Source organism: Wolffia australiana, chromosome 10 (genome assembly GCF_029677425.1).
Source record: "Wolffia australiana isolate 7733 chromosome 10, ASM2967742v1".
Taxonomy (NCBI): Eukaryota; Viridiplantae; Streptophyta; class Magnoliopsida; order Alismatales; family Araceae; genus Wolffia; species Wolffia australiana.
In genome coordinates this window covers 16,753,897-16,776,710 of record NC_135844.1, presented here as the reverse complement: position 1 = coordinate 16,776,710, position 22,814 = coordinate 16,753,897, and the positions used below count along the sequence as shown (strand labels likewise).

At 44.1% G+C, this 22,814-nt stretch overlaps 2 protein-coding genes across 2 annotated transcripts; both read left to right on the top strand.

The window, feature by feature from the left end:
- Window positions 1–9,437: 9,437 nt before the first annotated feature.
- LOC144708313 (protein ALTERED XYLOGLUCAN 9-like) lies at window positions 9,438–16,580 on the top strand. Its single transcript, XM_078581557.1, has 3 exons — window positions 9,438–9,444; window positions 14,477–14,901; window positions 16,386–16,580. The coding sequence occupies exons 1-3, from the start codon at window positions 9,438–9,440 to the stop codon at window positions 16,578–16,580; spliced, it is 627 nt and encodes a 208-aa protein (XP_078437683.1).
- Window positions 16,581–20,435: 3,855 nt separating this feature from the next.
- LOC144708723 (putative membrane protein At1g75140) lies at window positions 20,436–22,758 on the top strand. Its single transcript, XM_078582147.1, has 2 exons — window positions 20,436–21,497; window positions 22,018–22,758. Exons 1-2 carry the CDS (start codon window positions 20,577–20,579, stop codon window positions 22,684–22,686), a joined length of 1,590 nt encoding a protein of 529 aa, XP_078438273.1. The 5' UTR covers window positions 20,436–20,576; the 3' UTR covers window positions 22,687–22,758.
- The last annotated feature ends 56 nt before the right edge of the window (window positions 22,759–22,814 follow it).

The window sequence follows — 22,814 nt, the reverse complement described above, 5'->3', positions numbered from 1 at the left end:
AAAACCTAAACCTAGAGCTGCACTTCGGTTTAGTCTTCGTCCAGTCAAGGATCAGTCCTGCCTGTCTTGGTCCAGTCATGTTGACCAGTCAATGTCCAAGTCAAAGTTAAAAAGTCAAATTCAATAGAAATTGATAGTTCAAAACCAATATTAAAATATAACCAATCCAATAAATCAGACTAATTATTGTCATGAAAATATATACTATATAGAGAGAGAGTGAGAGGGGAAGAAATAGAGATGGAGAGAGGAAGGGAGAGTGTGAGAGAGGAAGAGATAAATGGAAAGGGGGAGAGAGTGAGGGAAATGTATTGAATTAGAGAGACGGAGAGAACGAGAGGGAAGAACATAAAGTTTGAGAAGGTGAGATGGTAAAAGTGATGGCACACGTCATTAAGGATCGCCGACGACGTCGTCCGTGCTGCCGACCACAGTCATCGTAAGTCGGGTGAATAGATGCTCAATTATCTTTGTTATCTTAGTTCTGTCTCATGTTTTCTTCGTCATCGTCTTGTTTTCGTTACACTGTGATGCGACCCGTGTCCGCGTTTTCATCGTCGAGGGAAGGGACCTTCCCCTTCCCCTTTTCTTTCTTTTTATTTTATGTTCCCCTTCTATGTGTAATGAGGGGCCCATTATATAAGGGCCCCCTTAATGGACCCGTCTCCCCTTTTTGTTGATCCATTCAGGGGGCCCACACCTCTCCCCTATATAAAGGAAGAGGGGGGTGCCCTAAAAAAATCAGACCAAGGAAGAGAAGAGTTGATTTTTTAGTCTATCTTGGTCTCACCTTGCGAAAATACAAAAAAAAGGGAGAAAAGGAAGAAAAAAAGGAGAAGAGAGGAGAGAGAATGGATGGAACGGAACAGGGTCGGGTTCGCGCCCATTTCGTCCCGCCTGTCTGCCCAATCTAGAGCTCCGTTCGGAGCCCTAGGCAGCCGCCGCAGTGGGCGCGTCGCCACCGTGCCGCCACCGTGCCACCACTATGCCACCACCATGCCGCCTCCCGGCCGCCACTGGGCTGCCTTAGACCAGTGGGCGCTGCCAAAATCAGTGCCTACACCGTCAGAGGCAGGCGCCTCCGCCAGCCGCGGGCGCCACCACTCAAGCGGGCACCGCCGTGACCAGCGGGTGCCGCCCCCAGTCGCGGGCATCCAGCCAGCAGCGGGCGCCACCGCAAGCCGGGGGCGTCGTCGCCAGCAACGGGCGCCGCAGCCAACCGCAGGCGTAGCCACCAGTAGCGAGTGCCGCCGCGACCAGCGGGCGCTGCCACAGCCGCCGGACCGGCCACAATCGCTGGAGCGGCCGCAACTGCCCCAACTAACCGCAGGCCTCGGGCACCGTCGCAGCCACCAGAGCAGCCGCAGCCGCTAGGGCGGCTGCAACTGCCAACGCCGGACGCCACCACAGGGCTACGCCGTTGCCCCCTGTGCCGCCACCTCACTGGGTACCGCCACTAGCCACCTCCACCGTGCCTTGTGCCCCCGCCGATCGTCGCCGACCCGCGACGCCTCAACGAACGATGCCCCAAAACACCATTCCTTATCGCCCCGAAGAGGTCGTCGCCCCGAGCGCAGGACGTCCTCAACGAGTCGTCTGCTGACCTTTACGAATAGCTCCAGCGCTACGTCGCTTGTCGAGCTGTCGTGATCTCTCCGGCAACTCTCCGCCTCACCCGCTCTGAATCACCGCTGACCGTCCACGACACTACACTACGAGCCACCGCCGACGAGGTACGCCATCCTTTCCCGTCGCTCGTTTATTTACCTCTTGCAGTATATCCTCGTCTTGACTCCACCGCGCTCTGGCTATGTAGGTGAGAGAGGACGAACTGAGAGAACTACGGTCAACTGACGAGTACGTCGGTTACTTGCGAGCCCTACGGATAGATTCCGTTTGACCGTAGATGCCTTCGTCACTCCGACGAGGTTCGAGAGGCCACCGTCGCCGTCTCCAGGCGACCCCGTCCAAGCTTGGAGCTCGGCGCCTCCCTCTAGTCAGAGCCTGTACGTACGACACATAGGACATTCGTTTGAGCATCGTAGTTACATCGACCCGTTAGGGTTCATCCGTCGGACGACGACACTGTCGATGTTCGATACCATCACCCTTTATCGACACCGAACCATCATATTCGGTGTAGACCGGACGACGTCCCCGATGACGTCCGACATCAAAAAGGAAGAGAAAGAGTTAGAGAGGGGAGAGAGAGATGGAAAGAGACGGAGTGAGAGATAGCGAGAGAGCCACAGGGAAAGAGAGAGTGGAGAGAGTGTAAGTGAAAGAGAGAGGAGGAGAGTGTGAGTGCAAAAGAAAGAGGTGGAGAGAGGGAGATAGGGAGAGAGGGAGAGAGGGAGAGACAAAGTTAGGGAGGGGGATAGAGTGAGAGAGAGAGAGAGATTGAGGGACTCAGAGTGAAAAGAGATTAGTGCCGAGAGAGAGAGTGAGAGTGAAAGAAAGCGAATGAGAGTGAAAGATAGAGAGGTAAGTAGAGGGAGGGTAGGAAAGAGAGAGAGGTAAGTAAAGGGAGAGAGGGACACAGAAAATGAGAGAAGTAGAGGGTGAGAGGGACAGAGAAAGAGAGAGAGAGAGAGAGAGAGAGAGAGAGAGAGGGAAGTAAAGGGAGAGAGGGACAGAGAAAAAGAGAGGTACAGAAACAAAGAGAGGTACAGAAACAAAGAGAGGTAAAGAGAGAGAGAGAGAGAGAAAATTAGCAAGAGAGGGACAGAGAGGGAGGGTCAGAGAGGGTGAGAGAAAGGGAGGGAGTGAGTGGGATACACAGAACGAGGGAGATAGAAAAATCGAGAGAGAACGGAGATAGAGGGAGGGAGACAGCAAATTAGAGAGGGAGAGGGGAAGAGAGAGAGAGAGAGAGGGAGAAAAAAAGAGAGGTAGAGAGTGAGTGAGATATAGAGAACAAAGGAGACAGAAAATTAGAGAGAGAAAGAGGAAGGAAGGGAGAGAACTAGTGACAGAGATAGACGGAGGGAGGTAACAAGAGAGCGAGAAAGGGAGAGAGCCAGCGGGAAAGAGAGAGATTGAGGGAGAGAAAGAGAGGGAGGGGGACAGCGCCAATTCGACAGAATACGTGGCACCAGATCGACAGGTATGGACCAATAGGACTTACTTTAAAGACTAGAGTAGTAAAATCGAGCCACGTACCCCAATATACGTTATGGAATTTAGCGGCTAGGATCAAATATAAGTTTAAACATAGACGGTCAGGATTAAACGTAGATAGGACTTAATATAGCGATAGGATGAAACATAGTTAGGCAATAGATCCAACAGCTAGGGTTTGTTTAATATAGCCGTTATATATCGTTATAACGACTATGATTAAAATTTAGTAACTGACTATATAATGACTTGTATTATGAGTATAAATTCAAACACATTGTTAAATCACTCTTTGCGGATTAAACAAGATCTTCGGCTTAGGCCATTCTTCTCCTCCGTGTCTTCTCTCTTCTCCTTTTCTCCTACCTCCTTGTTCTGCGCAAGACCTCAAGACTGCACAAAAAAGAGGGAGGGTGGGAAAGAATGAGTAAGAAAGAGATAGGGAGGGAGACAACAAATGTTAGAGAGGGAAGAAGGGAGGGAGAGAGACATCGAATGAGAGAGAGAAAGAGGGAGGGAGGGAGAGAACAAGTGAGTGAGAGGAAGAGGGAGGGAGAGAAAGACAGAGAAAGAGGGATATAGAAAATGAGATAGGGAAACAGACAAAGGAAGAGAACGGATGAGAGAGGGAGGGAGACAACGAATGAGAGAGAGAGAGAGGGAGGAAGGGAGAGTACACGTGAGAGGGAGAGAGAGGGAAAGAGAGCACGAGTGAGAAAGGGAAGGAAGGAGGGAGGGAGAAAATGAGTGAGAGAGAGAGAGGGAGGGAGAGGGAGGGAGAGAACGAGTGAGAAAGGAAGGGAAGGAGGGAGGGAGAGAATGCGTGATAGAGAGAGGGAGAGGGAGGGAGAGGGAAGGAGACAGCGAATGAGAGGGAGAAAGAGGCAGAGGGAGGAGAGAAAGAGCCTGAGAGAGAGAGATAAAGAGCCATAGAGAGAAAAAAGAAAGAGACTGTTAGAGGGAGACAACGAGAGAGAAAGCATCAGAGAGAGGGAGAGTGAGAGTTTGAGCCAGAGGGAGTGAGGGAGCGAAGGCCACAGCCAAATCGAGTCTCCTTGAGAGGTTTTTCACTAAGAATGAAGATGGAGGAGGTAAAAAGGACGATCTTGGCTTACAGTTCTGCAACCAGCCCAGTACCCTTTAATTAGACAAAGAAAAAGTTCAGAGTCGTTATGTGAGACAAATGATATGAAAGAGGAAAAGTCTAATATAGGCATTCTAGAGTCTTCTTAAGCGATCAATTCCAACATTCTACCCTTGATCGCGATGCGGTTCTTCCACCTTCACAACTCCTATCCTCATTTGCATCTCTATAAATCTTATTCTTCCCAGTGCCTTGGTGAAGATATGAGTCCATTGATACTCTGACTTTCCATACTCAAGAAAAATATCTCGCATGTGGAAATTTTTCTAATAAAGTGGTTTTGATATGCTTTGACCTTTGTGAAAGTTCGGATTCTTAGCCAAAGCAATTGTTCACTTATTGTCCAATATGATTTTCACTTTCTTGGGTGATCTCTCCTTAATTTTGTCAACCAAACGACTCAACCAAACTGCTTGGCAAGTTGCACTGGTAACAACAGTATACTCAACTTCATAAGATGATAGAGCCGCTACTTATTAATTTATTGTTCCCCAACTGATGATCATAGAGTCCAAGAAAAACACCATCCCTCGTGTGCTCTTTCAATCTGTCTCATCTCTGACATGGTCACTGTCACTGTATCCATATAATGCAGCCTCATTTTTCCTTTTCTCATAGCAAAGCCCAGGTTCCACACCCCTCATACATATTGTAGAACCCTTTTGATGTCAGACATATGCAACGATGTTGGGGACTTGGGGCATCAATAGGCCTGCTTAAGAAACCCACATAATAAGCAGCTCTTAGTGATTTTTCATCTCCATAACTTCCTCAAGCTTCCCACGGTGTTTGCACGGGATTTGAGTCAGGAAGACCTACTTCTTTTAGGATTGATACTGCATACATTTTCTGGCTGATTCTGATCTCAGTCTTCATTTGAATTACCTCCACACCCAAATAATATTTGAGTAAACTCAAATCAGATATTTCAAAAATCTCCTTCATTTGGCACTTGAAGAAACTTATGTAAATAGAATTCATTCCAATCATAATAAGATCATCAACGTAAGCTCTCACAAGGTCCTCTTTCTCTCAATGCTTCTTGTATGCATTGCATGTTCTTCTGATACTTTTTGGAAACCCGATGAAATTCAACATCCATGGAGCTTTAGACACCATGCTCTTGGGGCCTGCGTAACCCCATTTAAGGCCTTTCGTAGCTTTAGCATGTAGTGCTCGTGTCCTCTATACAGAACATTCTCTCCGATTTACAAAGACTTTTTCATCTCCGTCACCGTTGAGGAATGCGGAGTTGAAATCCATGTGATGCACCTACCAATCTCCTTGTGTTCCCAAGCCCAGTATGACTCTTATAGTCTCCATTCTTGCAACTTTTGTATTTACTTCGTAAAGGTCAACTCCAGCTTCTTGGACAAAGCCTCTTGCTGCTAATCTTGCCTTGTACCTGTCAACTTCCCTTTTAGCATTCTTCTTGACTTTGAATACCCACTTGAGACCGATGGGCTTACAACCTTATGGTGGGGGTACCAGATCCCAAGTGTCATTCCACTCAATAGCTTCCATTTCTTCAAATATGATCCAAGTTTCCTCTCCACTATTTTCAAGATATGTTGACGGCTCCATCATCGTCACTAAGCATGTTGTCAAGGGCCTTTCCTTCGTCATTCAATATATATTCTTCAAGATCCCATATCTGAGGGGAGTTTCATTAGATGGATGAACCTGAGGTGTTGCGTCATCCTCACATCCAAGATTTAACTTAGTGTAGCCATGACTGCTTTCTCCAACTTCCACCATTAGTATCTCAACAATTTCATGTTCATCCAAATCCCTCTTGAAATTTAATGCAAAACCATTAGATTTTGTAACTTGTTCGGTTCCCTAATCAATAGAGGTTACATTCCATCATGCATGTTCTTCAAAGATGACATCTCTAGTCACCTCAGTCTTGCGAGACATAGGTCGTAACGACGATACGTGTTTGACCCAATTTCATAACAAACAAACACAACGGGCTCGCTCCAATCATCCAACTTTGAGATCCTTCTATAAAACTTCTTCACATGTTCTAAGCATCCAAAGACTCTCAAGTGCTGAACATTAGGCTTCAGCGTTGTCCATTTCTCACATCTAGTCTGCACATCTAGAGCCTTTGTGGGTGCTCAATTCGAAATATAGACTGATGTACTCACCGCTTCTCCCCACAAACTTTTTTTCTGGAGATTCCTCCCCTTTAGTAGGCGTCTAACCATGGACATAATTGTTCTACTTGTTCTTTCATCCACCTCAATTTGCAGAGGTGAGTGAGGTGAAGTGGTTTAGCGCTTGATCCCATGATCTTCACAAAACTTGGTGAACTCATTGGACAAGAATTCTCCTCCTCTATATGTCTTCAAGCCCTTTATTTTCAAAAACTTTTCATTCATTGCAATATTCTTCAATATTTTGAATGGAAAAAATGCATCTAACTTTATTTTAAGCACAGCCACCCACATTATTCGGTTGTAATCATCTACAAGCAAGAAGAAATAAGCATTCCCTTCATGTGAGAGGAGATATTGGCCCACACAAATCTCCATGGATGAGCTCCAATGGCTGCTTAGCTCTATTGGAGGAAGCTGCATGGAAATGAGATCTAGGTTGCTTTGCTACAATACAAGTACGACATGCTTGACTTGCATATCCAACCTCAGTAGACAATCGTCATTTCCTTGTCACTTAATTGACTTAATGATTGAAAATGAAGATGGTTGTACCTCTTATGCCGAATCCAAGTCTTGGTCACCTCTCGATCAGCTACTAAGCATTTTTTTCATCACATTCAAATTCAGCAAATACAGCCCTCATGTGTTCTTTGGGACCTTGACCAGCAATCTCCCACTTTGGTCATGAACAGACAATATTCATGACTCCAATGTTACTCGACATCCTTACTTATCCATCTGTTCAATGCTTAAAATATCTGAACATAATGTGGGGATAAAGAGAACATTACCAAATATGAGTGATGCTCCACTACGACACTCGATCAAGATCAATCCTTGTCCATGTATGTTGATTGTAGAGCCATCTCCAAATTGAAGAAATCCAAAAGCTTCTTCCCCTAAGTCATGAAATATAGGTTTATCTCCTATTGTATGATTATTCGTTCCCGTATCACAATGACACATACCTGTCATGGGCTCATACCCTTGGTCTCCTTGTAGCAATATGCATGTGGTGTTTGAATGACATCCATCAACAATATAGATTCCTAATTTTATGTTGTCTCAGCCATATGTCCCTTCTAATCCTCCTTCACTCCTCCGCACTCCCTAGCCTAGTGGCCATCTTTTCCACAATTGTAGCACTTGATTGTTCACAGATCACGTGGCCTCTCACCTCCATCTTGACTTCTACTGTCTTCACTCCAACTTCGCCCATCTCGGCTTCGGCTGCCATCATTCTAACTACAATCATCCCAGCTTTGAGTACCATCATTCTAGCCACTTCCTCCATCACCACGACTTCAACCCTCACTTCATACTCTGCTCTTCGCCCAACCACGTTTATGAGAAGAGAACCTGACATCTTTCTTGGAATTTGAATGATTCAACAGAGACTATTCCTCTCGCCTTACTTGTCGGCTTCTCAGCTTCTCCTCGTGGCTTACAAGTGATCCAATTGCTTCCTCCATGTCTCCCTAGTAGAGACGTCATCATCCAGCAGCTCCACCCCATCTTTTGGCAACGCTCCATAGATAATCATAAGGGTCATCATGTCCTTTGTCGTCTCTACTATTTCTCGATGAAAAACTTCCCATAGCCCATGGGCTTAAAGAATCAAAATCATTTTCCTCGCCCACACCACATAGTTGGTCTTCATCAACATAGGCAAACCTATTGACAGAATTTTTTTCTAATGTCAACCTTGAAGCATGTGAAGACACACCAAAAGTCTCCACGATAGGTCTTTCTTCTTCACCAGCTCCCTTGGATCTCGTCATCATGACCAAGACCTGATGACGCCATGAAGGATTGAGCGTTGATACCCACTAAAGGCCACAGCCAAAGTGAGTCTCCTTGAGAAAGGACTGAGAGGAGTGTGGAGAAGTTTTTCACTTAGAATGAAGAAAACAGAGGAGATAAAAAATGAACAATGGCTTTGGATTCTGCAACCAGCCTGGTACCCTTTAATCAGACAGAGAAAAAGTTTGGAGCCTTAAAATGAGATAAATGTTAAGAAAGGGAAAATTATAAAATGGGCATTCTAGAGTATTCCCGAGCAATCAATTCCATTAGGGGTGACTGAGAAAGAGAGAGCGATAAAATAAGAGAGGAGAGGGATAGACCTTGGCCTTATTTAATGACAAAGAGGGATCACGGGGAGAGGGACTTCTCTCTCTCCATCTAAAATTCAATATTATTACTATTTAAGTTTATTAGGTTCACTTATGGTGGGAATAGGGATCGCCAAACGTCATCCGTCACGCGTCACCGTGACGGACTTGTGACCGATGACGTGACGGTGACGGTGACAAACCAGATGAGCTGTGACGGTGACGATGACGGTGACGTATTGCCGGTGACGGTGACGTAACGGTGACTGGGTAGTCCGGACACGTGACATGATGAAAAGTCCGTCATGGATGACGTCCGTGACGGAATTTTAATACAACCTTATAGACCTTACCCAGAACTCCTTCTGACTTAATAGTCAGAAGGGGTTGTACGCATAGCAGCTCCTGGGTTTTTCATCGAACAGATTCGAGGCGATGTGGTCCTTAAACTTCTTCTTGAAAGAGACGGCGCGTGGCGTGGGTACGTGACGATCGATCGCGAAGATCGATCTCCGACCACCATCCGATCCTTCTTGAACTCCTTTCACACCATCCAATCGCGAAGATCGATCTCCGACCACTCCTCCGCCGTCGTATCGTGCGGGCAGACGATCACATCCCTACAATCGACTTTTGCGCCCTGCGCAGCGAGTCTCTGGAGCAGCGGCTGCTTCGTGGCGTGGTACTCGTTGGCGGAGATACAATCGGCATAGAGAAGCTCCTGAGAAGAACACGAAAGATCGTTTGTGATGCCGATCGATCAGATCAAAGAGAAGAGGAAGTGAAGATGGACCTGGAGAAAGAGAAGCTTGTCTCTATAGTAATTTCCGTCACCAGTGACGGTGATGCCGTCACCAGTGACGGTGACATGACAGAATGAGGATGCATGGACGCATGACGGGTACGTGACGGTTTTTTTCAAAATCCTCAGATGCGTGACGTGACGGTGATGTGATGAACATTTCATCACGTCACCGTTCATCATGGCTTGTCATCTGTCCCGTCACGTCTGGGGCATCACGTCCCGGACGTGTCGTTCCCTAGGTGGGAAAGAAGTTCTGTTTGTTTGAAAACGTGAAAACATTCATGGGTAGAAATGAACACAAACGGGAAAAAGGCAATATGAACACCGATAGCAAAAGGTTTATGAGCAGGAAAACCATTCGCAAACAGGTAATGGGAACTTTGAATGTGAAAAAAGGGCACACAAACTTGATAAACAAAAAATCAAAATAGAGGTAAAATAACGAGGGAATCCTACCAAAACTCCCTCTCTCACCAATTCTTGTCAAGAACTTTGAAGATGATGTTGATGTACATAATTCAGGAATCGGGCTCCATTTAGTCCAACATGACAAACAACATTTCAATTCATTGTTTATAGAACCTGGGAAGTAAACGTTCTGGTCTCAGTCTTATTTTACCAAAAACCTAAACTTAGACCTGAAGCTTGGTCTGGTCTTAGTCGGTCATGTTGACGGGTCAATGTGAAAGTAAATGTCAAGTTGAATTGATCATCTCAATGCATCGATTTAGACTTCATCTAAATGGTGCCTCCGGTGCCAGAGTAGTGTTAGATAATGACAGAGTGAGAGAGAAATAGTTAGAACAACCAAGTTGTTGGCTCCCTTTGTTGAGGTACATTATGACAATGTAATTTTGAGATAAGTATTGGTTAATGATAATTATTGATCTTCTATGAGAGGTTGTGTAACCTAAGGTTTCTTTTTTTTCCAACTATTTATCTCTCCTGCTACGAGAGTAAACCCATTTGAATCACCCTCAAAGAATACTTTGATTGATCTATATATATATATATATAAAGATATTTATTCGCATGAATCTGCGTGTTTGTCCTACATTTCAGAGATATAGAAAAGGGGAGATGATGAAAATAGATAGAATTATAAGAGAATGAGGAGTGCAAGAGAGATAGAAGAGCAAAGAGAGAGAGAAAAAAAATTAGCAAAAAAAGAGAGAGATGATGACAAGATACTATGAGTAATGAGACATCAATAAGAGATAAAGATATGAGAAACAATAAAGAGAAGGAGATGAGAAATAAGAGAGAGACAAGAATTGATAGACAGAGAGAAAGAGAGACACATGCACAATGAGGAGAGAGAAAGATAATATAGAGGTGAACAACAAGAGAATGAGAGGGAAAATCAGAGAGATAGTCAAGTAAGAAGAGAGAGAGAGAGAGAAAATAAATTAGAGAGATGAGTAACGAGGTGTGGATAAGAGAGATATAAATACAAGAAAAAAGAAAGAGAGAGATGATGAATGATTCGCATGTCGCATGTTAGGATGGGTTCTTGGGCTTGATTGAGATGAAACTTTATCAATTCATGCAACAGAAGATGAATAACAGAATCATGATGACACTTAAAAGTGATAATCAAATCACCTCTATGCAGATCAGACCCATGATTTATCAGTTCATGGAGTGAGACTTCTGTAAGATGTTCATGTGTCCAGATCTAGACCTATCTAGGTGATACTTGACACATCAAATCTCCTTCATCTCGATGAGCTCTGTTATCGTTCCACCTTTGTCATTCTACTGCTTCGACTGCATCATGAATGGAGAGAGGGGAAAATGGGAGACTAATGGTGGGTACATGAATAATTCAGGCATGGGATAATTTCATGTGTGTCTTTCTTCTATTTATACTTAGTGATATTTTTTCATAAAAACCCTTAAAATTGAACTATAACTCTTTGGCGTCCAAGAGCCCATTCTCGTGTGACCCTCTTGGTGCATGTATAGTAAAGTTAAGAACTTTCATAGACTAGTAGCCTTTATTGCCCTTCCAAATTAATTAAATATATTATCATATATATTAGTTAATCAAGTATCTATTTAACACAATCGATAGGTTGAGTTTCCAAGATGTGGGGTGCCAAGTGCCACTTTGTAATCTAGAAGATACAAATTGATGCATTCATTGAACCTCTTAGTTACTCATTGTATACTCCCTTATCCACTTGAATCTCTTAGATTCAGTGTCTTGGCTAGGGATTGTCAACTATCAAACCCTGATGAGTCATCTGATAGTGCTAATGTGTTAAAAATCATTGAAGAACTCTTCTAGATAATCCATTGCCTTGGCTAGGGATTCTATCGAATCTCATACTCTTACTTAAGTTGTCTCCTCTTTTATTGAGAGAGGAAAATGCTATGTTTATTCCTCAGTTATGCCTGGAATTTTTTTGTTGTTCTTGAGCTAAGATTATTTAGAATCCCATAAATAGGAACTCATAGCTCATAGTCAAAGCACAACCATCCATTTTGGAGCCTCAATAATAACCACTTACACTTCTGCAACATGAATTAACCTAGTTGATAATTTGGTATAACACCATCCAGGGATTCATGCATATCAATATGAACAAATATATATTTCCCAAATAGAATCAACTATCTATTCTTAGTATATCTCTACATTAATGGATAGGGGATCAGTCATACTAACCATATGAATGATACTGAGTGGTGTTATTCTATCCATATATTTAAATGCCTTTCTCAACTATCTTTTTAATATCAATATTTATAACACATGCTTAAAATATTAGTGATCTCTGTACTATTTTGCATTATATTCCACTAAGTTGGACCATGTATTTATGGACGTCATTATATGCATCACACGTCAACTATAATCAATACATTGTATTAATAAACATTAAATAATATATAGAATGTATGATTAGTATGTAATAACACGTTGTATTAATATGATGATATTTAGATAAGGATCCCAATTAAATGGGTTATATATGCATGTTAGCAAGACTACCATGATGAATCTATATTCAGAGTGATCTGTTGAATTCGGTGAAATTTTTAGCATTTTTAGGGAGGTTTCTAACAAATTATTCTGAAATAAATTAATTTTTGAGTCATAATATGGTTTCCCTGAATTTGTTGACTTCATATTCTTAGATATATGAATTTTTCTAAGTCAAAATACATATTTATTAATTTTTTAGGTTTATATTTAATTATGTGAATTAAGATTTTTTGTGATTTTATTTCTGCCATGCCATGTGTTGCTGTTCGATTCCTTGGACGAGGACAAAAAAAATATTACCTTTAATGATTGGCATCAGCCAACCATCAATGATAAAAGCTTAATGGCATTTATTACTAAGTGTTTATTTCTCCTCATTTTCTTTCGTTGGATGATTTCTTTTTTTTCCTTCAACCAGTTCACTATTGCAGTTCCAATCATTGACATTATCAATTATTTATTTCAATTTTCTTTTTTTCTTTTGACCAATCCACTATTGCAGTGTGATTCATATATTTTAACACACGTGACTCCACTTGTACATATGTCGTGCGTTTGTCTCACTCTCATTTGCCTTCAACGAGGCATAGTGACGTATCACCATATCACACATACTCTTCTTGTTCAAAAAATATTGTTATAGATATACTGTTAAGCTTACTTTTTTGTCTTTTTCAAAATGTGACACGTGGGATGATGAGAGTCGTCGACCAAGGATGATGCGGTCCAATCCAAACCAATGATTGTATTTCATGTTATGACGAGACAAAATCATAAAAAATAACATGATGTCACTATTGAAAACCAGGAGAGAGAAATCTTTGGACTAAATAAATGAAAAGGAATTACCCAATTTCTACGGTTCATATCTGACGATCAAAATCTCTAATTGAGCTGAAATTTAAAGGGTAGCTTCATATTTATGTCCTCTATCCATTCACATGTTGGATCTATAAATTGAACTCTCAAAATTTGTTAAAAAATATATTCTAGCACACGCCCTCTTAGAAAGGCAGATTGAAAGCACGTGAAGTTTTGAAGGTCCATCAAGAGTGTCTTGGTGTCTTGAGTGTTAGGAGAAGTTCAACAGAGAAATGGTCTGGATCAGGTAGATGCGTTGATCATGGAGTTAGTTTATTGCCTTCATTGAACATTCTTCAAAACACTCATGCAAAAAAATCACACTAATCATTATTATCTGTCATCCATCCCTATCTATCGTCGTCTTCCATCCACCTCACATATCACTATATGTTGTCATAAATGGATAGGGAACACATGACAAGATAATGACAACATATGTGATATGTGAGAAGATAATGACAACGTACGAATGAAACATAGGAAGATAGTAGTTTATATTTTTGTATCAGAGGTGGCAGCCACATGGCAAAAAGGTACTCTGTAAAGTCATGTTCATGTAAATGGAATCTCATTTTTTTCTTCTTAAATAAATATTATGCCTATCTCTGATCACTATATGTGTCCTACCACTACCTCTTACGCTATATGTATCCCTTCTCACCCTCTCAAATTCACCATAAAGAGAAAGTTATCTCCTAGGATACCATCTCAGGAGATAACTTGAACTCCCAACATTGTCATTATCTTGTCATGTGTTCCCAACCCATTTGCCTAAGAAAATCTAAATCACTATCTTCTTCCATTTCATTCGTCATTCTACTCCTACTTACATCACCTTCATCACTGCGACTCATACCGTCATCTTTAGCGCATCTCACCTTCAAAACATCCTGTCTTATAGTAAACCCTAATTTCAATATTAAAACCTAAACCATGTATTTCTCATTCTCATTACCCCTTAGTTCTCATCTCATCTAATCGTCACTTTGGCATGACTTCCTTCACCCTTCTCTCTCATGTTCACTCGCTTCGATCACGATCCACCACTCATGCAATACTCATATTGTTCTTCTTAACTAATTATTATCCCTATCTCCGATCACTAGACATGGTCGTTCTGTTCCTTCTGTGCGAATTGGAGTGAATTGTGCGCTCTTTTCGGATTTCCGAACAGAACAAACTTGGAAACAAACATAACTTCACACACACCCATGTGCGGTTTGCATTGTGCGAATTGTGAAAATTTTTTGTAAAAGATTTTATATAAAGCTACATTTGATTCTTCCCTCTTTTCCTCTCCCGCTCTCCCTCATACTCTCTCTCCATCTCTCTCTTGCGACAACCGCAAGCGGAGCGGCGATCTTCTCTACGGCACGCGGATCCTGGTCACGGGGGACTCGCAGGCGCGGCTCTTCGCGCTGGCTTTGCTAGGGCTGGTCCTCAAGCCATCGGCGTTGGAGGCCGCGATGGACCAGGCAGCCGGCACGCGGCTGGACTTCGTGTGGGCACCGTACGAGGTGAACCTGACCGGGCAGGGGTGGGGGGGCACGGACATGGTGGTGATGGGCTCGGGGTTGTGGCACATGTTGCACGTGGGGGAAGTGGGGGAGTACAGGAGGGGGCTGGCGGCAGTTGGGGTGGTGATGAAGGCGGTTAAGGGGGGGAGGTTGTTATGGCTGGGGTTGGCGAGGGTGGTGAAGGGGAGGTTGGGGACAGAGGAGAAGAGGGAGAGGATGGGAGTGTTGGGTTCTAGAGGCCTTGACATGGACGAACAAAACAATACGATGCGCAGCGGAAGACTTTTGCGAATCGAACGACATCGACAAAAACATTAAACGAAGTACCTTTGCACGAATCTCATTCGTGATTTCTTCGATCCCTAAGAAAGACAAGTCTAGCTGCTAAAGTGTGCAGCCTCTAGACATATCCACGCGGTCCTCGACACGTCGGATCTCCTCCTTCTCGTTGACGAGCCCCATTCTTTCTCCGTCGACGTCGTTACGTCATTCCGATCACATCAGGGATGGAGAGGGGGTGTGGGGAGAGTAGAGAAGAAGGGGAAAGGCCCCTAAATAATTCTGGCCTGGGTGAATTTTGTTCAGGGCCTTCTCATGTTTATACTAAGTGGGTATATTTCATAAAAACCCCCAAAACTTAAGTATATCTTTCAACGTCTAAAAAACCATTTGCGTGTGACCCTCTGGGCGCATGTATCAGTCTAGTTAACAACTCCAGTGACCCAATAATCTTTATTGGCCTTCCAAATTAATTAACTATATCATCATATAGATTAATTAATGTCGGATCGATTTAACCCAATCGATAGGTCGAGACTCCGACACGTGGGGTTTCAAGCTACACCTCGTGTCCTAAAAGATACAAAGGAGTGTGTATCGACTCACTCATGGAACCTGTTCGTCATCAGTTACCGTGTATGTATAATCCCTCATCCATTAGACGCTCCTTGGATGACTTAGGGTATGGTCAACTATCAAACCCTAATCGATCCTCTGAGTTAGTACTGATGCATTCGGAAATCATCGGAGAACTCTTCTCCGATATTCCAGTACCTTGGCCAAGGACTTTATCACATCATCTTCCTTGAGCTGTCACCTCTTATACCGAGGGTGGACGATCCCATCTTGAATACTCAATCGTCTACGTGAACTTCTTGATGTACCCGAACTAAGACCGTTTAGAATCCCATGATTAGAGACTCGTTGGCCATAGCCAAAGTACAGCCGTCCGTCCACAAGACGTCTTGGGTGTCTCAAGTCTAAGGACCACTTACACAACCGTGACATGAATCAACCTGATTGACAGTTCGGTATTCATACGGATTAATTCAGTTAACTCTTTCCCCTAAAGAGCATCCACTATCTATCCTTAGTGTTGCCACACCAATGGCTATGGGACCGGCCATACTCATCATATGAGTGAGGCTAGATAGTGCTATTCTATCCGGACACTTCGATGTCCTTCTCGCGTATCCTTTGAATAGGAATTTTTAGAATACATGCTTAAAGACTAGTGATCTCCGTATTACGATCTCATCATAATTCACTAAGTTCGATCATGTATTCATGGACTTCATTATACGCATCACACGTGCACTATAATGAATATGTTCTCTTAATGAACATGGAACGATATGTGGAATGTGTGATTGGCTTGCAAGAGGGCGGCGAGGGGGAGCGAGCTGCTAAGGGAGGAGGGGGGGCCATTTGTGCTAGTTGATATGGGGGGGCTGACCGCGGGCTGCGGGGAGGGCTGCGCCAAGGATGGGGTGCATTACGTGGAGGGCGCCTACGAGGACGTTGTTCAGGTCGTGCTCCACTTGCTCGCTGCCGATGGCTTCTCCCCCCGCCATTGAACCGGCTTAGTGGATTTCATCTCTCTCTCCATCTCTCTATTTATCTATCTCTTTCTCTCTATTCGTGTCGCTAGATCTCACAGCTCAACTCGCTCGTCGCCGATCGGTTCTCGCCCCGCCATTGAACGGGCTTAGCATTTGTAGTCTCATCTGTCTCTAATTATGTGTATCCTCATCTCGGTCACTCTCTATTCATCTCTCTAAATCTCATATCTCTCTCTCCATTTCTCCTTGTATCTCTCTTTCTCCTTCCATCTCTTTCTCTCTCTCTCTCTCCATTTCTCCTATCTCTCTCTCCATTTCTCCTTCTATCTTTCTCTCTCTCCATTTCTCCTTCTATCTTTCTCTCTCTCCATTTCTCCTTCTATCTCTCTCTTTCTCTCTCTCTCTCCATTTCTCCTTCTATCTCTCTTTCTCTCTCTATCTCCATTTCTCCTTCTATCTCTCTCTCCATTTCTCCTTCTATCTCTCTCTTTCTCTCTCTATCTACATTTCTCCTTCTATCTCTCTCTTTTTCTCTCTCCATCTCCATTTATCCTATCTCGCTCTCCATTTCTCTCTCTCTCCATTTCTCCTATCTCTCTCTCCATTTCTCCATCCATCTCTCTTTATCTCTCTCTCTCTACATTTCTCCATCCATCTCTCTTTCTCTCTCTCTCTACATTTCTCCATCCATCTCTCTCTCTCCATTTCTCCATCCATCTCTCTTTCTCTCTCTCTCTCTCTCTACATTTCTCCATCCATCTCTCTTTCTCTCTCTCTCTCTACATTTCTCCATCCATCTCTCTCTCTCCATTTCTCCATCCATCTCTCTTTCTCTCTCTCTCTCTACATTTCTCCATCCATCTCTCTTTCTCTCTCTCTCTACATTTCTCCATCCATCTCTCTTTCTCTCTCTCTCTCTCTACATTTCTCCATCCATCTCTCTTTCTCTCTCTCTCTCTCTACATTTCTCCATCCATCTCTCTTTCTCTCTCTCTACATTTCTCCATCCATCTCTCTTTCTCTCTCTCTACATTTCTCCATCCATCTCTCTTTCTCTCTCTCTCTCCATTTCTCCATCCATCTCTCTTTCTCTCCACTCTCCAACTCTCGCTCTCTCTCCCTCTAAAACTTGACATTTCACGGACCGACTAGTAACCAGTTGCCTTAGTAAAAATAATGTAAGATATTGACATAAACTTACCAGCTAGAATGCACGAGTTGTCACCAGCTAATCTTAGTCACAATCCAGATTTAAATCCTCTCACAAATTGGTTGATCCACAGAATTTCTATATGCAAATGCTAACTTCGAAGATAGTGAGAATTCAATCCCCTTGTTGATGAATTAGGATCACCGGTCAAAAGATTAAGTAGTTCTATTTTAGTTAGACATCCACTATAGACCAAGATTCACTAAAGAACAACGTTTGGCAATCTTGTAATTTGTAAAGGTAACTGAACCAAATTTGAAGATGGTGTGTTGTGAATTAGTATAATATATAATAAATTAGAATATTTTTAGTATAATATACTTTGGTAGATGCATAACATTTTTTTGCAATTTTGTGCAATTTGGTGCAATTTACGAACAATTATATGCAGTTTTTGACTCCACGTGCAAATTATGTTCTCTTCATGCGAATTTTGTTCGTTTTGTGAGAATTTTTTGTTTGTGAGAATTTGTTCGGTTTGTGCGAATTTGTTCTTTTGTGTGAATTTGTTCGGTTTGTGTGAATTGTTCTATTTGTGAGAATTTATGCGATTTGTCCAAATTGTGCAAATTTTTGCGAATTATTCGACCATCTGGTCTAATTTTCGCACATAAAAAGAATAGCACAATGAACAGATCCCTGTGCGGTTCGCTTGTGCGAATTTGTTGTTCGTTTTAAACGAACAGAACAGAACGACCATGTCTACTAATCACTGTATGTGTCCCACCACTACCTCTTACGCTATATGTATCCCTTCTCACCCTCTCGGATTCACCCTAAAGAGAAAGTTATCTCCTAAGATCTGTTCCCTATGGAGACAATCCGTGCTCATTATTAAATAGCCAAATCATTTGTGAATATAGAATTATAGATTTTAATTATTAAACTCAAATTCGCAATGATGTAAATTTACACTAAATTTTAGTTTACCTATTTGTTGGCCAGATTTATTTACATCAGTATCCATCCTAACTTCCACGTCTCATACACTGAGAATATCGAGACCAGGGTGTGCTCGTTGTTACCTTGTAGTTTTGTGGGCATATGCACAACACCAGGATCTTCTAGTATAAGACACTACACTTTACTATGTCTTGCTCACTCTAGACCCAATCTATCATTTATCATGTACATCGGTCATAATTAATATCTAACCCATTCATGTACTTGGCATCTCCTCGCCATTTCATGATTACACATTGACGTACTTGGCACACGACAATGCATGTGTATCATGTCATAAACGATGTGTTATGCACGACACTTTCACGTGGGTCTGAAATGCTCTATAATAATGTGCTAGATCCATACCTCATACCATTTCCTTTGCTCACAAATTTTACCAGGAATAAGCAACCAAGCATTCAAGTGGGCCATGCTGCCCATATTCAGATCGTACGTTATAATTAGCTTCTTATTAATTTGAAATTATTTATCTTATGAGAATTACCCACATAACTCCAAATATAAATTCTCAAAATCATATAGTTAACCATAGTAATTGCAACCAGAAGGCATCATGAGCAAATTTATTTGTCATATATATTTTTTGTGGCATACATGATTACCCACACAGATTTGGCCTATGATGGTAGTGATTGCCTATCCGATATCCATCCGATATCTGATATTGGACAACCGATATCTGATATCTGGTAGAAATCAGGGCAATTTCTGATATCGGATACCGGATATCAGATGAATATCAAAATATCCATCCGACATCGGATTTAGGGACAGATATCGCGAGGCTTCAGACGTGGTGGATGCCAGTACTGCATATCAAAACCGATATCCGGATATCGGATATCAAAATCCGGACGTAGGATATTGAAATCCGTACCAAAAATGGTATCAGGTTAATGATATCCGATAGCCTGATATCAGTTTAGAGGAGCAGAATATTGTCCCATATGGAACAAATCAAAATTTTGTGGTAGTATAGATAGCTTCTATCAAATAGTTGTTAATAAAAGCCCATATGATGTACCAGATGCCAGACCTTCATAAACAAATGGGCTCGTAGTGTGCTCCGTTGTGATAACAATTTGGCCCATTTGTAGTGGGCCAGACTAAGTGTGCCTTCTAAAGATAAATGTAAATTAAAACCTTTTGAAAATCACAAAATACTCAAATAACATTATATTTGACTTGCAGAAGCTCAGTTACGCATGAAATATTGTCTAAAACATATTTCAATTTGTATATCGGATATCAAAAAAAAATGATATCTGACGTTGATATCCAACATCGTCATCCAACCTTTTTGATGAAGATGGATGCCGATATCAGGATGTATAATGGTATCGGATATCGGTTCTGTAGCAACCGAGATCTGATATCGTCCTCCGACATCACTATATCAGTTTGGACAGATATTGGAAAGCTCATTTCTGAGATCCCGTTCTGCATCCGTCCCGATATAGTCATCGGGGTTGGGGCGGGCGAACACTAGATGGAATAGAGTTTTCCCCCACAGCCATTGGTTAAAGGTTCAGATGGAGAGGTCGCTTTTTCCATCTTCCCTGAAATAAACCGGCTATAAAAGTCACCCACACTTTGATTCTGAGAATTTTGCAATCCGGCTTTTAATTGGACCTGCCGTCATTGGACCTGCTTTTAATTTTAATGGGCCAGCGCCCTTTAACTCCTCTCAAATCTTCAATCTCCAGTCGGTTCAGTAGAGAAATGGCGGCACCCACACCTCTCTGATTCGACCCCTTCCATGGGTTCTCCCCACCACCATTGCCCATCGAGAAGAACCAGCGAAGAACTCAACTAGGGTTCATCCTCTCCTCCCCATGAAGGGCGGCGTCGCCACGACCCTCTTCCTCTTCTGGGTTCTCCTCTGTCGAGCGATCAACGGAGAAACCGATGCCTCCGCGGCCACCGCTAGTCTCATCGATCGCCACGAAGCCCAGCTGGCCCGCCTCGAATCCTTGCTTGAATCGCTCTCCCAGAGCGTTTCCCGGCTCGAATCCGCCGTCGCGGCGCCGTCTTCACCCCCAAATCCCTCCCCCGCTGCCGTGCCCGTGACCAAATTCAAGCCCTCCTGGCCGGAGAAGTTCCAAATTGCCGCGGCGGCTCAGCTGGGCTCCGCCGTGACCGCCGCCACGGCCCTCCCCCGCGACGACGACGACGCCCACGGCAAGTTCTTTGCGGTGGCCGCCGGCGCCGGTGCCGTCTTCGTCTTCTCTGCCGCCGGCGACCTCCTCGCCGAGATCCCCCCGCCGTCTCCCCCCGCCGACGTCACCGCCATGCTCGCCTCCGCTTCCCCCCTCCGCAATGAGACCCTCCTCTTCACCGGCCATGGCGATGGCTCTGTCTTCGCCCACAGCATCGGCGCCGCAGTCGCCGTCGTCGCTGGCTCCCGGGCCGTCTTCGTCGGAGACGGCTCCGACCCAATTCTCAGCTTGGGGATTTTCGCCATGGGCAGGGCCAGGTTCGTCGCGGCCGCCGACGGCGGCGGCAAAGTCAGGATCTTTTCCGACTCCGGCGCGCTCCGTGGGATCGCCGCCGTCGCCGGCCGCCCTCTGGCCTTCTCCCGCCACCGCCCCCTCTTCCTCACCGAGACCGGCGCCGGGTCCTTGGACCTGAGGTCCATGACCGTCAAGGAGACCGTCTGCGAGGGCCTGAACGCCACCCGCGCCATAGCCTATGCCTTCGACGTCACAGAGAGGTCCAAGGCCTATGGGATCACCGCTGCCGGAGACTTGGTGCAGGTTGTTAAAAGCTATAGCTGATAGAAAGGGCACTACTTTTGAACTTAGATTGTTCTGAAGTAGCAATGTCGCTACTTCATAACACTCTTTGTTCGAACCTAGCTCTGATACCAATGTTGGACCTAGATACCAATGTGGGAACCTTGCTCTGATATCACTGTGGAACATGGAATCTGACTCTGATATCACTGTTGGAACTTGGCTCTGATATCACTGTTGGAATCTGATGCTAATGTTGGAAACTGGCTCTGATATCACTGCTGGAATCTGATACCAATTTCGGAACTTGGCTCTGATATCACTGTTGGAATCTGATGCTAATGTTGGAAACTGGCTCTGATATCACTGTTGGAATCTGATACCAATTTTGGAACTTAGCTCTGATATCGCCACAGGAACTTGGCTCTGGTATCACTGTTGGAACTTGATACCAATGTTGGAACCTGGCTTTGATATCACTGTTTGAATTTGGCTCCTAAACCAAATTGGATCTTGATACCAATGTTGTTATGAAATGCAGGTCTCCCTCTTAGGTGATGCTGCCAGCATCAAGTGCCGGGTCAGGGCGGCGAGGAAGATCGAGATCAGTGGCTATGCCGCCACCCTGGAGACCATCAGAGGGTACCTCATCGCCGCCGATGCAGAGAAGATCTTTGTCTACAATGTCTCGTCGGGGCATTATGGAAGGGCAGCGCCACCCCGGCTGCTGTTTTCGAGCAGTTTCGAGGAAATTGGGGCGGGGAAGGCGGTGGGGAGGCCTGTGATCGCCGGAGACAGGGAGAAGGCTCTGCTTCTTGGTTCTGGCAATGGGTTTGTGGGGATTTACCGGTCCAGTCTGCCAGTGTACAAGGCTGAGAGTGGCTCTGTGCTGTGGAGCAGCCCTGTGCTCGTCTTCCTTGTCTTCCTGGTGGGAATTTGGCACTTCTATGCGAAGAAGAAGGATGTTCTGGGGTGGACACCAGAGGAGGAGATGGAATCGCCGGAGTTTGCGGCCACGATAGGCGGAGGCGAGGCGGCGGTGATAGGGGGGCCGGCGAGGAGGTTTGTGTCTCCGCCGCCGCCGAGGTATGGCGATGGTGGGTTCATATCGAGTGGGGAGATCAAGTACAGAGCGGCGGCGCAGAGGATGGAGACAGCAACGGGGTTCGTCAAGAGGAGGGATGCCATTGTTGATGATCACATCGACTGAGAGAATAAATGGTTTGAATTGATGAATACATGATAATTTAATGAGTAAAAGATTCAAGGGACTTTGATATTACTCTCTCCATGATGCATGTCTCTCTCTTCGTCTAATGATCTGACTCTTTGTTCGTC